This window comes from Pseudopipra pipra, chromosome 5 (assembly GCF_036250125.1).
Source record: "Pseudopipra pipra isolate bDixPip1 chromosome 5, bDixPip1.hap1, whole genome shotgun sequence".
Lineage (NCBI taxonomy): Eukaryota > Metazoa > Chordata > Aves > Passeriformes > Pipridae > Pseudopipra > Pseudopipra pipra.
The window spans coordinates 66,889,698-66,905,564 of record NC_087553.1 but is presented as its reverse complement, the minus strand read 5'-3'; the positions used below and the strand labels follow the sequence as shown (position 1 = coordinate 66,905,564).

General features: G+C 36.9%; 1 protein-coding gene across 2 annotated transcripts in view; it reads left to right on the top strand.

Annotated features, from left to right (window-relative positions):
• The window catches only part of SEMA3A (semaphorin 3A), a 325,143-nt gene that overhangs the window by 222,226 nt on the left and 87,050 nt on the right, over nt 1-15,867 (top strand). For both annotated transcript variants that reach the window (XM_064656446.1, XM_064656447.1), the window contains one exon: nt 3,669-3,788. In XM_064656446.1, coding sequence (XP_064512516.1) covers nt 3,669-3,788 — 120 coding nt within the window. The remainder of the gene's footprint in view (nt 1-3,668; nt 3,789-15,867) is intronic.

Here is a 15,867-nt window from a genome sequence, read left to right as displayed (position 1 = left end):
AGACCTTCACACTAACAATATAGTGCTAGCCTGGGGGTCTGGCAGGGGGAGACACTGCTGCCAAGTGGGACAAGCCCAGTTAGAGACACCCAAGTCATTCCAGGCCTACAGCCAAGGGGGTTGGAGAATTGCTTTGTAGTCAAGTTGACGTAGCCACCAGTGTCAGGACCAGCAGAGCTGCCTGCCAGGTTTCACAACTGATGGTGCCTGAATGCCACTGAAGGAATTGTGCTGTGAGGGCAGGAGCGGGGAAACGGACTGGAATTGGGAGTCAATCACACAAGTCCCATAGAGCGGCAGACCTGAATTGCATTCAATGCACACACACTTTCCATGATCGGAATATCTTCTTTGTCATACGCATGTGCTGTGATTTAGGGTCTGAGCAAATCATTCAAAGCTGTTAAAGTTGGTTTATTACAGATTTGTGGAAAGCTTTTTTGTCCCAGAGCCACATAAACCAGGAAAACCTAGTATTCATCATCCCAAAGCAAATTCTTGCTGAGTTCAGAATATCAAACAACGAGGTACAAGATTTTCACACATGACGTTGTATCTGTGCAGCTGTACTTGAGCACAATTAGACAAAGGAAGAAATCTGAGATGGAAATCAGTGTGCCTGTTGCTGTTGTTCCAGGGGGAATAGCACTGTCTCCCAGGCAGGGCAGAAAAAAGTTCACTTTGAACTTCCTGAGTTGACAGGGGCTTAAATCAGAACTGTAACTTTACTTTGATGTCATTTATTGGGGTTTAATACCCCTCTTTATTTATTTTTTTACTACCATGTAAAATATATAAAGAAACCTAATCTGCTAGAGAGGTGTATGAGAATTTACTGAATAGACCTTAATGGTTCCTTTATGCAGCTATAAAACAGAGGGAAGCTGTAAGAGCAGTCTGAACTGGACTAGGAACTTAAAATGTTATATAAATTTATTCACCATAGTCAAAGGTTTATTGCTGTAGGTATTTACTTTCCCCATTGTTTAACTAGGTTGTGTATTTCTCAGACATCTATGGTAAAAAACACATTATATAAGGGATTAAAAGCAGGGATGAATAAGCTAAATATGCTTTTGGAAATATGTTAGAAATCCGGAGTCACTTTACTGATATTTACTCATTTACACTAATATCAATTGTAAACACTTGACATGCAAATACAGCTATAATAGGGTTAATCCCCCTTCCCCCCAGACTAATCTGGAATAATTCAGTGAAGCTGATGATACAATTTTTTTCTTAATTTCATCCATAGAAATCAAAGAAGACTCTGTCCCTAATCTAAGTAGGGTTTTCCATCTCACCTTTAAAGTATTAGCTATCTAATACCTTCTTGCTGTATGTTATAGATAAGCAGCTGAACAGTCTCAGTTGGTCAGACCTGGTGCCAATAACGTCAAGGTTGTGGTTTGATCCCTGTAGGGGCCATTCACTTAAGAATTGGACTTCATGATTCTTGTGGGTCACTTCCAACTCAGAATATTCTGTGATTATGTGATTCTGAGTGCATGTAGAGTCACAGGTGTTGTGCTGCTGTAAATCAGAACAGCTCCTCTGAAATCAGCACAGTTCTTTTATTCACAGTGGCTATGGGTCCAGCCCATCTACTTACAGCATTTTATGTGTGGCCACCAGCCTCTGACTTTTCATGTTCTTCATGTAGGCAATTTTAAAAGCCTTAATAAAGGGTAGTAATAGACCACAAAGACATTTTTAAAATCATGATACATTAAACCTGACAAGGCAAAGCACAGTCCTACTGAAACAGCATTACGGTCATATTTGTCCAGATACAACTCTACGTGACAAAATTCTAACTTATTTAATAATGAACACATCATTGGTCAGTTTTAAATTATGTAGAGTCAAAGTCAGATGCTCCATCTGAAACACAGAATATTAGAATTTAAGAAAGGATCTATTTCAATTTTGTCAATTTTTAATGTTACGTGAATTTGGGGTATTTGTCCATTTTACTCTTGCAGGCATTGAATTGTTAACATACTTTTATTTAAAGGAGCAAAGGACAGCAGCATTAATAAAAATACTGAAACATTTTTTTGATTATTTATGCCAGATATTTGCTTAGTACTCTACCACTGCAACAGTAGAAAGCAGTCTGTGGATAAACATAAATACAATAAATGTATGTTCATGCTTATACTTTTATATGTAGGAAGAAAAAGTATGGGCCAGAAATTGTGTGTGTTTTTATTAAGAAAGGTCACAATGGAAAGAATTGAGAATAACATCCATCTTTATTTCTTTCAATTTCCTGTTGGATTACCTTAACTATCTCTATGTTTTCTCTTCCATCTCAGTTGAAAAGCTAAGTTTACAGTAGTAACTCAAGGATGTAGTAAGATTCTGTATGCTTTATCTGTTATGCAAATATACAGTAAAATTGTAAGAGCAATTTCATACCAGTACAGTCCTTTGTGTAAGGCAGGGAATCAGTGTTTCATCTGTGTAGGTTCATTGCTTTTCCCTGTGGTGGCCTAAGGCATGCCTCAAACTGCACATCCATTTTCCTGTCAGCGCCTTTATTTTGTGTTTGGGAGTATCTGGTTTAATTAGCAATGAAGTTACAGAGAGGAATGATGCCAGTCAGTGAGATTTCTGTGGAGGTGGCAGCTCAGGTGGTGTTTCCGTGGGCCCTGGTCCACTTAGAAAGGTAGAGTTGAGCACTGTACCAAAAAAGTAATTAAATATGCATAGAAAAATTTCCTTCATCTTAAACACAAACTTTACTGGAAATATTTATTCAGTTGCATTGTTCTCATTTCCCTCCTATTTAAAATGAGTTGTTTGTCATTGTATCAGTAGATCAACTCACAGGCACTGACATATTCCTTTTCAATGTTAGACCTGATCGAAATAAAAATATTGAACAAATGGAAAAAGTCAGCATCTTGGCTATCCATTTTAATAACATTAGGCATTAATAATGACAGTTTTGTTAACAGATAACAGATAATGTTTGTACTAGGGACTGTTAGTGTTGCTATTAAGCTTTTATTTGTCGAGAATTAAATAACTCATGATGGATAATTTACATAGGAAGAAAGAGTAAAGTCCAAGTCTTGCAAAGCTTACATTCTAGGGGCTTTCAATAATTGCATTAAAGTTTAACATAAGTATTCATATGTATAAAACTGGCCCTAAACACAAACAGTGAGGGTGAGGCAGCACTCATATAATTGTTAAAAATGCTGTATCAATGATTTGTTTTTCATCAACTCCTTCCATCTGGCCCATTTTTCTTCTAATTGTTACTTAATTGAATACAAGCAAACAGTTGGTCCATTTTTCTTCATTATTTCGTTCTGACACATTTCTATAAATGGGTTTTGTCTTACAGACATGGCAATAGCATAAATTAAAAAGATGAAGCATGTCTGAAACAAAAATTAGGAATTCTTTTTCTGTAATCTTTTCTTCAGGGTTGGATGCTTTATTAAATAGCAACCAAAGATATTTAAATGAGAAATTAACTCAAGCTATTTATTAAATGCTTAGCAGTAAACAATCTTATGAACAGCATGAAATGATCACACTTAACAAATCTGTTCATTCAACCATACATCCTTAAGACAGAAGAGCTCCCATTAGTCAAAATCACTGAATTAACTCAGTGAATACATTTTTTCCCCTTTTCTTTGCAGAGAGAATGTGCTAATTTCATCAAGGTGCTGAAGGCTTACAACCAAACCCACCTGTATGCTTGTGGAACAGGGGCTTTTCATCCAGTCTGCACCTATATTGAAGTTGGAAGCCATCCTGAGGTAAACTATCTTAAAACAATATTTTTCTTTTTCCTCTTTTTAATCTTTATTGGTGTTTAGCCATGATCTCTTCCTGCCAAAATGTGCTCTCACTGGTTTCTGTAGCCTGGGAGGTGGATCTGGAAAGACCTGCTCCTGAATCAGGTGCTGATGTGCTGATTGATAAATCACAGCAGAATCTCTGCTTTTCTCCCCTACACAGCATCTTTTCCACCAGGAGTTTAAATAAATATAAGGAAGTCCATTCTACCTGGCTCACGAAGTTAAAAGCACTCTCTTTTTTTTTAAGTTGGGACAGATACCAGATATAAGAAGGGTAGTTCAACTAGTGTGTTTTTTTCTGGGCCCAACTCTGTCCTTTAGTTTCCTTCCAGTCAGTGCAGTATGGCACCACCTCAGCTTTCTACCAGCTGAGAATTAAAATAGTGTCACACATTCATAAATTCCCCATCTCATATTTGTCCTAACACACTGACAGTTTTTCATATGTGACCTAGGTTTTGTTTCCTTATTTTTTTGTGAAAAATAAATCACTCTCTCTTTTCCCCCATTTCTTTAATCTGTAGCTTCCTGATTTTTGCTTAGTGTTGCAGAAATATTGAAGTAGCTCTTGTACTGTTTTGTCAGTGATCATCATAACCAAATAGATAAAAATGGTCTTCCCTGGTAAAAGGTCGAATCACTCAAAGGAAGCTGTAGGACTAGGCTGGTTTTCCTGGGTGAATATTTGACTAGAATGTCTCTGTGATCCACTTCAATACTTTTTCTCCCCAGAAAAGCCAATTTTTTATTTTCCTGTTAAGGTGACTATGTAATATAAATTATTCCACTTCACTGTATTTTCTGTCTGGCTTACCTGAGCATTGCTCAATGAACTGTTTTAGTTTAGCAGACTTTTGAGGTGTTTTCAGCATCTATGGATATGTTTTACCAGTGAATTTATAATTATGTTACTTGTAGCTTCCGTGATCTTCAAAAAATCAGTTCTTTCAAGTTACCTTATGCTTTTGCAATTCTGGTTTGCAAATTTCCTTCAAAATAAAGACATCATTGTTAAATAAGTGAGGACTATTTCTTCTTTTAGAAAAATTAACAGACCTTTTGAGTGTTGACTTCATAGTCTGGGAACTATTTTTTCCTATAAAAATGTCTTTTGATATTTGAAACATAAGTCTTTAAAATGTTCTAAGCATAAGGTTTAGAAGGGATAAAGGAGCTGCAGAGCGGAAAGGGTTTTGTTCAGATTCTTTAATGCTTTATTACAATGCATTCTTGGCAATTAGTGATTGTCTCTTGACCACACACAGTATGTCATTGCTTACTGCATTAAACAGATTCTCTGCTTCCTGAGATCCATTTGGGAATTGGTAGACATATTAATTAACTCTAGTTCCGTAAGATGTGTGTCAATCAATTCTTGGCTATCTGCCAAGGGAATCTATCTGCAGAGAGATAGCTGGTATGAGGTCATTTACTTCTACATTTGGCTGTTTTATGGCTGTACCATAAAACTAACACGCACTTTATCAAGGATTTATAGAAAGGATGATCAGAGATGAGAGGCCAGATCCAACCTTGGTTTAACATTCTGGATTTTTAAAGTCTTGAATCAATGATGTGTTTGGCCTTGGAGCTGAAAGAGGATGTTTGTTTTAGCTTCTTTTTAACAGTCCCTAACTATAAACAAAATCTAAATTGTTGCCTTTGTTTTTTTCTTTTTGGTCATTTGTGCAGTAAGTTTGTAAGTCCCCTTGTGCCTGAATCATTCTCATGATCCTTGGTTTCATCTTTGCAAATGAGAGAACTCAGGAGTATGTTTATCTGAACTGCCTCGGGCACCGTTAGCTTTTGTTTTCCTTTTCATACTTAAGCTATGAGTGAAATCATCTTCACCTGCCCTCCCAGTGGCACAAGTTTCTGTGTCCTCTGGACAGTTGTGCAGGAGGGTTTTCTGCCTTCTCAGCCTAGGTCTGCCCATGTGGAGAGAAAGTGAGGCAGGGCAGGAGGCAGCTGTACCCACATCTTGGGGTTTGACAAATCTGACAGTCAGCCTAGAGTCTGTCCCTTGCAAAGGTGATAATCAGATGAATAAATTAATTTATTAGATTTGCAATGAAAAATAATCCGTGTTTTCTCTGTCCCTCAGCTAGAGCCTGCTCCTTCCTTTCCCATAGTACCTAGTCAGGAATTTCAAATGTGCATCTCCTCTGGGAGCTGAGGAAGAGGAGGGTGCTTGATTGACAGTAGCTATTAGAGACACCATGAATGAGAGGGATACAATATTAACCCCTGCACCCCTGCACACTGCATCTGTGAGAGCCAGATGGTTTATGTTCTCGTGTCAGACAGCAGCACTGGACGTGTCAAAGAGCCATTGCTTCTGTATCATGTAGAGTTTATACCTCCCTAGCATACTAAAAAAGGTAAAAAGTATAAGCAAAGGTAAGCGGTTGATTTTTTTGAGTTAAAAATTGCTGTCTAAGACATTTCCTGAAGATTCCTTTTCTGCCACAACACTTGTGGAAAATTAACTGATTTCACCATCTGCTTATTTATTTTTCAAGCACTTAAAGAGGTAAATGTGAACTGATTAGGGCAATAGTCGAGGAATGTACCTACTCTCTAAAAAGATTGCTTGTTTATGTGAGCTCTGAATGTAACCCACCTGCCTGAATCCAATGGTGGAGAGGAAATCTGTGTGTGCCAAACTGAAAAAGGTGGAGAAGTGAAATTTAAAGAAAAAAGAGTGGCAAGTGATAGAAGAAATGCTGGAAGCAATTGGAGTAGGCTGAAGGAGGCTGGAATATGGTACAATTTTTATGACTGGGGAAATGAAATAAATTACTTTGTGTGACTGTCATAAAGTAATGGGAATATGAATTGTTATATCTGTTGAATATCTCTTTGATATGAAGCAGCGTATCACAGCCCCATTCCATACCTGAAGAAAACCATTTCTAGTGATGAAACTAGACAGGTCTAATTGAGTCTGATGAAGTACAGTATCAGAAATAATAATAAAAAGCTAAAAGGATATGAACGGCATGCTGTGCATCTGATTAAAAATGATGTGCGCAAATGTATACAACCTAATATGTTGTGAATTACACCGCAGTCTGAGGAGTAAAGCAGACTAATCTTCGCTTAAATCCATTCCAGATGTGTAAGTGAATAACCACAGTATTTAGAGAGAAGAATAAAATTAATGTTTCAATAGACTTTAAGCACGTAAGCCATGAGGAAGCAGGAAAGAACATATTTAGAGAGAACATAGCGTGTGGATACACAAAAAATACCTGAAGAGAGCCTAATTTAAAGCTTGATATCATCCATTGTATGTGCATGAATTTAGGAGAGATGACCTAACACAGACACGTACACAAACTCCAGGGTTAGGCAATATGTGTCATTCTGTCCTCATAACGCAATACAATACAAGAAACCAACTACCAGATGAAACAAGAAAGTAATTAGTAAAACTCTGTTTTGCACCCACTGACTTCTGAGGAAACAGGGCTGGATGTGTAGGAATGTTGTACTTAACAGTTGCGAAATTATGCAAGTCAGATCTGTGCTTGAAAGGAACAAATCCAACTGCAGGGAGACACAGAGGTGCATTAAACCGCCTAGAAAATCACAACAGGATGCGGAATGCACCTGCCTGTGCATGCCTGAGCAGGGGGAAGGAACCCAGCTCCCTTTCCCCAGGGCTCCCTTTGGGGTAGTTTGAGTGAACCAGCAGGGAACAGTCCTGTTATGGTAAGAACAGGAATTTCCATTTACTTAACCCTTTTATACAGGTGGAGGTGTAGAGAATGCCCTATAGTACTTTTTTTTTTCTTTTTTTTTAATGCTGAGACAGGCATTTCAAGAACTGTACAAAATTGTTAGCCAGATCCTCAGCAGGAATACATTCGTGTTTCTTCAATAGAGGTAAATCAGTAGGTGCTGTCTGAAGAACTAACCCTGCTTCTTTTATTGTCTCCTAATTCCACATTTCTTGTCATTGTCCAACAGATTAAAACTCATTTTTAACAGCATGAACTTAAAAGGTCTGGGATCGCTTTACTTGCAGGTTATTTCTCAATCAATAAAGAAGCTTTAAATTTAGTTCAGATTTATGATGTACATAAAACATTAAGTTATTGCATATGAAGTTATATAATGCTACCACCTGTAACATATTTGCTTTTTCCGGACTCTCTGTATTTTAAAAATCTTTGGTTCAAGTCATAAAGTTTTGCTGAAATATACTTTCCACTCTTTTTTATCCTTTCTTTGTTTCATATTAGAAGAGGTCCAGAGTGCATTTTCTGAGTAATGGACATCCTGTTCTGATACATTTATGCATCCATCTTTTTGTCTCTGTGTATTTTATATGTATATACTGATGGAAGAGCAGGTTTTTTCCTAAGAGAATGACTTTGAAAGAACACACTAATTGAAGGACCAATGCTACTACTGGTAGAAAACTTGTGTTTGATTATCTAATATAAAAATTCAGAGTGAAACATTGATTTCAGTAGTAGCAGACAGGGCATAAATTGGCCTAACTTCATTGAAGACAGCAGACCTGTGTCAGTTTACATCAGTTAAGGTTCTAACCTGTGGTTTTTAAGTGAAGCATTTGAGAAAATGATTTTCTAAGTTCCAAATCACCTCAGGCTAATTTCTTTCCATCTAATTAATTATACCTTTATATGGTATTTAAATGTTACCAAATATATAATACCTTTATATGGTATTTGAATGCTTACCAAATATACATACGAAAATATGAAAAAAAGGATACTGTGAAAGGATTATTCTCATTTATGATATCACAATTGGGTGATGAAACTGTTAGTTGTGACATACTAGTTCTAAGCATCACTATAATCACAGAGAAATGCCTATAAAAGAAGATCTAGTTCACAGACTGCAATAGCCTACTTCAGTTCACAGGTGCTTTACTCTTTCAAACTACCAGGTATCCTGTTAGTATAGTACAGGACAATAAAGCTGAAGAGCCAGATCTCTAGCTTAGATACAGTACAAGTACCTTTTAGAGCACTTCTTTCCATTACCTGAGTAGTTTCACCAGGGAAAAAAAGAAAACATCCCTTAGATGTTTAAAGCCTGATATGCTTCACTTTGTTTCATAACAGGTAGTGATTTCTGCTATATGGGGAAATTCCAGGCACTAGACCTTTTCTCTGTACTGATGTTCTTGTCTGTGGAGGATGGCAGGTAACAAGATAGTCAGTGTTAGGCACACGTGTCCAGGTACCTCACAGCGGCAGTGGCCAAAATCACAAAACAAAGAAGTATCTGGAGGTGATGAGTCTGTAAACCATCACTTCCATTGCTCCACATGACATCGATTTCCAGTCTCTTAGGCTACCCTGTGTGAAAATACTTCTCTCAAAATCAGGCTTTTCACACATGTACAATTTACCTCCACTTGTTAAAAAAAAAAAATCTTGTCATATAGCTGTCACCTTCCTAGCATTTTTAAAGTATGTAGTTTTATATACAGTTACATGTAGATATATATATATGTATATATATATACTTTCTCCAAGTCATAATTCACTATGACATTGATTGGGAAAAAATGTGGTATGGGAACTTTTCAGTGACCCAAATACACCATTTACAAGAGAAGTACAGGGAAAGGACAGAGTCCTTTCTCATAAGACAACCTAAGCGAGCCAGTTGTTCTGTTAAGGTCTGACAAATATTTCAGTAGGGAAACTAGGATGTGTTGTTGGAAGCTCTACACATTTTTAAGCACGATCATGCAGAAGCACATATTTCTTACAGGTCGAGTGCTATGTCCCAAATGGCACCTCTTGTTATGTTGTGTTATCTTGTGATAAAGTTACGGAAGTAGAAGGTCACCATAAAGAGGTAACTTGATTCCTATTTAAAAGGCTTTTTGAAAAACTCCATAAACCCCTTTGTAAACAAATATTAATCACGTTCATGGTTAAATGCTATTATTTATCAAGACCTGTCTTTGAATACACTGCAGGTCTCCTTTGACTTTAACTGTATTTTGAACACTTGCTTTGTTAAAAGAGAAGTTAGACCAGGAAAGCTCATATTTTTCAAACCTTCATCCTGTCATCCCCAAGCAAAATGTATTTCCAATAAACATTTATTTCCAGAACAGATCCTTTAAAGCAGGACTATTAGGCTTTATGCAATAATTTAGCTGTTGGAATAGTTTAATTTATGACGTAAACTTCTCTCAACTGAATAACACACGTGGCAGCAATGGCTGACATCTTTCCTACCCCTCACTGTTGGGAAAGTCTACACAGCTGCTGTGGATGTTTCATCCTCAGCAAAGTGAGGCACTGAAGAGTAAAATTTTTAAAGTTTTTTTTTCCAAGTATCTTATTTTACCAAGAATCTATTTCCTAATAAAAATTATTATGCATGCTAAACTTTTAATGTAAACCACACAGTTAAATGTATGGAAATTTGAGTGTGCAGCTAGTGTTTATTGTCCTGATATATTCAATTAAGAAGGATATGCCTTTATGACAGCTGAATATTTGACAACTAGTTGATCTATTTGACCTTACTTTTACCAACATAAAGGTATATTTGTAAGAATAAGGCTATTCCAAAAAAAAAAAAGTATGCAAAGGATCTGTCTCAATATCTTAAAATTCAGATGCAGTACAAATATAATTTTTGGAGGGAAAGTATTTAGCAAAGGGGTCATGCTTTAATCATTGACAGGAAATATGAACATTGTAGGTTTTCAGCTGTCATTTAATGCATTCAGTCCTGCCGTTGCATATTTCATAATTACACCTAAGCAATTTGGAATCTATTTATGCCTAAAGTGACAGAAAGTCAGTAATTATGTCTGAGGCTCACTCTGAGATTTACAAGTTGAACATTTACATGCAGGAAATGAAATCAGGTTTTAAACTATCGCAAGTCAAAAGAGTGTGGTGGCTCTTTTATTTCTTCACCTTCATTCCTCAGACTACAGAATAAAATGTTTTAGGCAAAATGGGAGCACAGTTCTTTAGTAAGTGAACATGAGGAGAGGTATAAGATATGATGAGAAACAGAACAAAGACGTGGAATTTACAACTGCAAGGACCATTTGTTGCACAGCAAAAATCACTAATGAAACCCCAAGCACTATTCAAGTCTGATCATTTCAGCTATTGAGCAGCTATCTTTTGTTTAGGACTTCATAAATATATCTAAGTTGCTATGGCAGACCTCCCAGTTTATTCTTAAGAAAACAAACAAAACAAACTCAAAACCAAACTCCAGAGCCATATTAATTTAATATTACCTTATACATATGTTTTAAAGAAAATGTAAATGAAAGTTGCTCTGCAGATGATGTTCCATCACTCTGCAGTTTGGTTTTGATTGAAAACTTCCCTGAGATGAGGGAGTACTGATAAGGATGTGGTCTGTAGAGAGCATTTGTGTTTCCATTGGTCTGGTCTGATCACTACAGACATTCAGCGACACAAAAGGAAGCTTGATAGTAGCAAGATATTACATATTTTCATCCACTGTTGAAAAAAACAACTCTAAAAAAGTAACTGTTAACACAGGATTTCTTTTAGATTTTTTTCAACACAAAAGGTCCAGCGTGAGCAATAGTGTCAAATTTGAACCCCTTACCTCCTGATGACAAGAAACCATGCACTAGCATGCTTCCACTGAGATAACTGAGAAGACCATTGTTCCATCACCGTACATGGCTTTCGCCTTCGGTGGCTGAGAAATGCCGGTTGATTACGGGGGAGAGCTGTATACGGTATGCCACAGCTGAATGGCTTCCATGAATAAGGAACTAAAGCCAGTCAACATATTCATTAGTTTCAAAGAAATGAGTCTCAGAACTGTGGGAAAACTTTTGTTTATATTGCTGGAGAGAAGAAAAAACAGACTGAGATAGAAAGAGACCTCCATGGAAGTAAATTTGCAGAGTGGAGCATGCACATGTGCACAGGCAGAACCATTGGGTGGACTTTCACTTGTACCACATGTGGTGTCTTGTTTTCTGAGTCCATGTCTTAAAACCACGGGTAACTTTGAATATGCTCAGATAATGAGTGATTTGAGTTAAAGACACTCTTAGAATCTGGGTTTAATTTTTTTTTTTTTTAATTGGGTGTTTTTTCCTAGTATTATTTATCTTCAGTGGAGTTCTCTGTGAGTTATACTGGGGTAGCTAAAACTGAGGTGCACTCTTCATTTGTATAGTCACAGAAAAAAACATTGATTTCTAGGATTGTTAGAGGATTGACTCAGAGTTTTGTGACTGCTTTAAGGAAATTAATTTTAGCGATGACTACCAGAGGAGCTGAAAGTGCACCCACTGTTTGCATTTGGATGTTCATTATTTCTCCTATCAGTTAAAGGACATTATGATGAATTATTTATTCCCGCAATGTAAATATTCCCATTACATATGGTTACCTTACTTTACCATGAGACGATACAGTTTTCCTAATTCATTACAGACTTGGACTGTACTTTTAGGAGACATGATAATCATATTAAGATGTCAATCCAATTTTCTGGGTGGGAATATTATGTTGGTTCATCAACAGAGCCCATAATATTTCTAGTAACACAGAAGTTCAGCATTTGCCTCTTGTTAGAATAACAATTGAAAACACTAACCCAACTTCACAGTCATGGAACATATGCAAAATTTCATCCACACACCTCCCAGAACAAAAGACAAGTATGGCTGAATCCTTTGATCTCTCGACCAATATGGGGGAGAAAAAAAAAAAAACAAACCACCATCTGTTGGGAAACCAATGTAATAAAAACAGTGGAAAGCCAGCCTATCGTATAGACTGACTTAATTGAGGAAATGACTTATAAATAAAAAAATTTCTTGATTTAGAGGCACAGGAGGGAACAAAACTGAAAGAAGGAGTTACTGAGCTCAAGTTTGGATAGATCAGCATCAAAGCAGCATTATTCATTGTGGGATTCACGTCACAAGGCTCTGGTTGACAGGGGCTGACCTCATGAAGAAGAATCATGTTGTAAATGTGATTTCTGCTGCTGAAGGAAGTGACTGTATTGTGTTTGTAGCTCAGTACCAACATCTTGTCAAATAATCTTCAAACAGCCAAGGTCTCAATGCAGCAGGTTTTAGCTGTGGGTGATACTCCACATACAGACCACAGAGCTGTGAAATGCAGAATAGCAAACTAACCAGTTATATTAAATATTCAGACACGAGAACCTAACGAAGATCTTACTGGTGAACTAATTTCACTGGTCTTTGCCTGAAATTTTATGAGAGATGATGTGCTGTGAAGTGCCTTTCAGGCCTGTTTTAAAGGCTGTAGGATATATTTAACTCTCAGAGACGTGAATCTGAAAACACTGACTTTTTCCATGCTTTCAGACCAACCTGATATTTCTAGTTTCTGCATGTTCACGTTGTGTGAGCTTAACAGTACACTGGCATGGTGAGTGGCTGGTGGGTAGTCCCAGGAAGGGCCTAGGGAGGCCATGGCACAGACTGCTCCATAGTGATGAAGAGGTTCATGCTTGAACTTCTCCTCAAAACATCCCCCTGATGTTGCTTGTGGCTGTAAGAGTCTCGCTGATTCAGAATTCCCCGAAAAGGGACATTTCTCCAAAGGAAAGATAGAACACTCACAGATTTAAAAGCTTTCAAACAGATTGAGGAAAGAAAAAAGTCATTTTCCACAATGGAAGGCCTCTTTGGTGTGCTTCCAAGCTCCTTAGACATGTCTTCCTTTCATCAGCAGCTGCATTTGGCATGACAAAACTGGCTTCTCTACAATGATTAAATCTTATTTCTCCTTTGATATAAAGCAGAGCAACTGCAGGTGAAGCTGCTATTTCTGTGAGTAAACAGCAGGACATAGGTATTTCCAGCAGTTGCCTGGTGGAACAGGAAATAATTGTTCTTCTCCTACTATCTTGATCATCCTCACTTTTATGTACAGACTCAGATTTTATGTGAGAAAGCTTTGCAATACTTTCTAGATGCTTCCTTGCCTTTAAAAGATTTTGAAACTGGATTTCTTCTCTGTTTTTTTTATACAGAGAGTGTCTTAAATTTGTTACCAAGTTAACTCAAATCATAAAATTCCACTGTTCCATAGTTCGGTAGGAAAATAATGCTAAATACTGATGTTTAGATAGTAATTAGTACTTTGCTTCTTAAGGAGAGAATTTACTGAACCATGTAAGAACGCAAATAAGAATTAATCCCATATATGCCATATACACAGAGAAGATGGCTGCAAGAGGAAGGATCTCTGCAAAACAAAAGCAGATAGAATTTAACCATTGCATACTTTCTAACTTTTCTAAAGACTTTTAAAGAGGATAAAGAATATTTTTTTATCAGTATAAAATCTTTCATGTTTTTGCATCACGTTTTGCTGATGTAAGATGACACAAATAGATTAACAGTCAGGTGTTTCAAGATCTCAAAAGTCTTACAGGACAGAAAACCCTCATCCTTGTTTAAACAATACTTTTGTGTGACTAGAGACCTGGTACAGCAGTGTATGTTTGATTGCTGCAGTAGTACCTGTCAGCAGGAAGAAAATCCAGTTTTAGGAATGGGTCATGGCTTAGACAGAGACTGTATTTTGTGCACAGAAAGAACATGGGACTGTGCATAGAATTATCTGAAAATAACAGATATGAAAGCAGTGCATGGGCATAACTATCTTTCTTAAACATTAGTCCATATATCTTTTGCCATGAATAGTTAATCAATTTACTGCTGAAATGCTGCGGGAGATTAAGAACAGTTCTGAAATAGGCAGTGTTTTAAATATTTGTGCTTGCCCCATGTACCTACTGCTTGTGTGATGCTGGAAATCAGAGTAAGTGATTACAGCAACTCTTTCTGTTCTCAAAATCTAAGAATAAAACCACTTGAAGTCAGTTAGGAAAAAAATTATTTACTCTTCCACTCATGCTCTGTTCCAGCTTACATAGCTTGTAATAACTTGTTTTCTGTTTATGGCACTTGGTAAGTCTGTTAGGAAATGTGCCGACTCCTCTTTGAGCTCCTGAGCATAAACCATATAGTATCCCTGCATCTTCCCTCAAACAGTGTTCCTGTGAGGGAAATGTACTGTGCCCTTCTGTTCCTTCCTTCACCTCTCCCTCGTTTATGTAAGAAAAATAATTTAATGAGTATGACCTGACTCAGATGAAATACATACCTCTGACTCGTTCATCCTCTGTGGACTTCGAGTAAATTAGTTATTTCCTAAGTAACTCATTTCATTGGAAAAGGGTGAGTAACTTTCCACCATTTCTTAGGAACTCAAGGACAGACTAACTTATACGTGCTTTTTCGTTCTCTTCAGTTTCTGCATTATTTGCTGTAGACAATTCACATATGGTTGTTTTTATTTTTTCCCAGAAGAAGGCTTTGTTTTCAAAAATATTTTTTGTTTAACTCAGTGAGTCAGAAAAGAATGTGCGAAACACTTGAATGAAAAAAACAGTCACCACTGGAAAACTTAGCTAAAAAGAGGTATTGTGGGTATTGTGCAGAATAGATAAATATATCATGATGAATTCATACCTATTAGAATTGGCAATGACTTGCTATGTCATCTAATCTATTCTAATTTGTGTACATTTGCAGTCATCTACAAGTCTGTAGATGTCTTCTCACCTGTAGTGATATAAATCACAACCAGTGATTCTTGCAGTGCAGCATTAATTTGCATTTTAATTCAGTTTCAAATATTGCACAGCCAATCATAATTGTATACAGTGTTCATCCCTAAGCAACTCTTCTGTCTAATGTGCATATCCAGTAAGTCCAGAAGAGCTATCATATAGCTTCTCTCCTGTCTGATTGCATATCGTTTAGTTAAGAAGTGCTACCAGATTTATGAAAATCTATGGATTCCTCCAACTTGAGACATGGTCACACTCAGAAAGATTTGTTAATAAACGTTTGCAAGTACATAATCAGATGAGAACACAATACTCTCCATTAATGAAATATGATCCATAATGAATCTTGCATGGGAGTGCTAATAACTACCTTTAGGTTAAAGTGCTCAGATGTCAC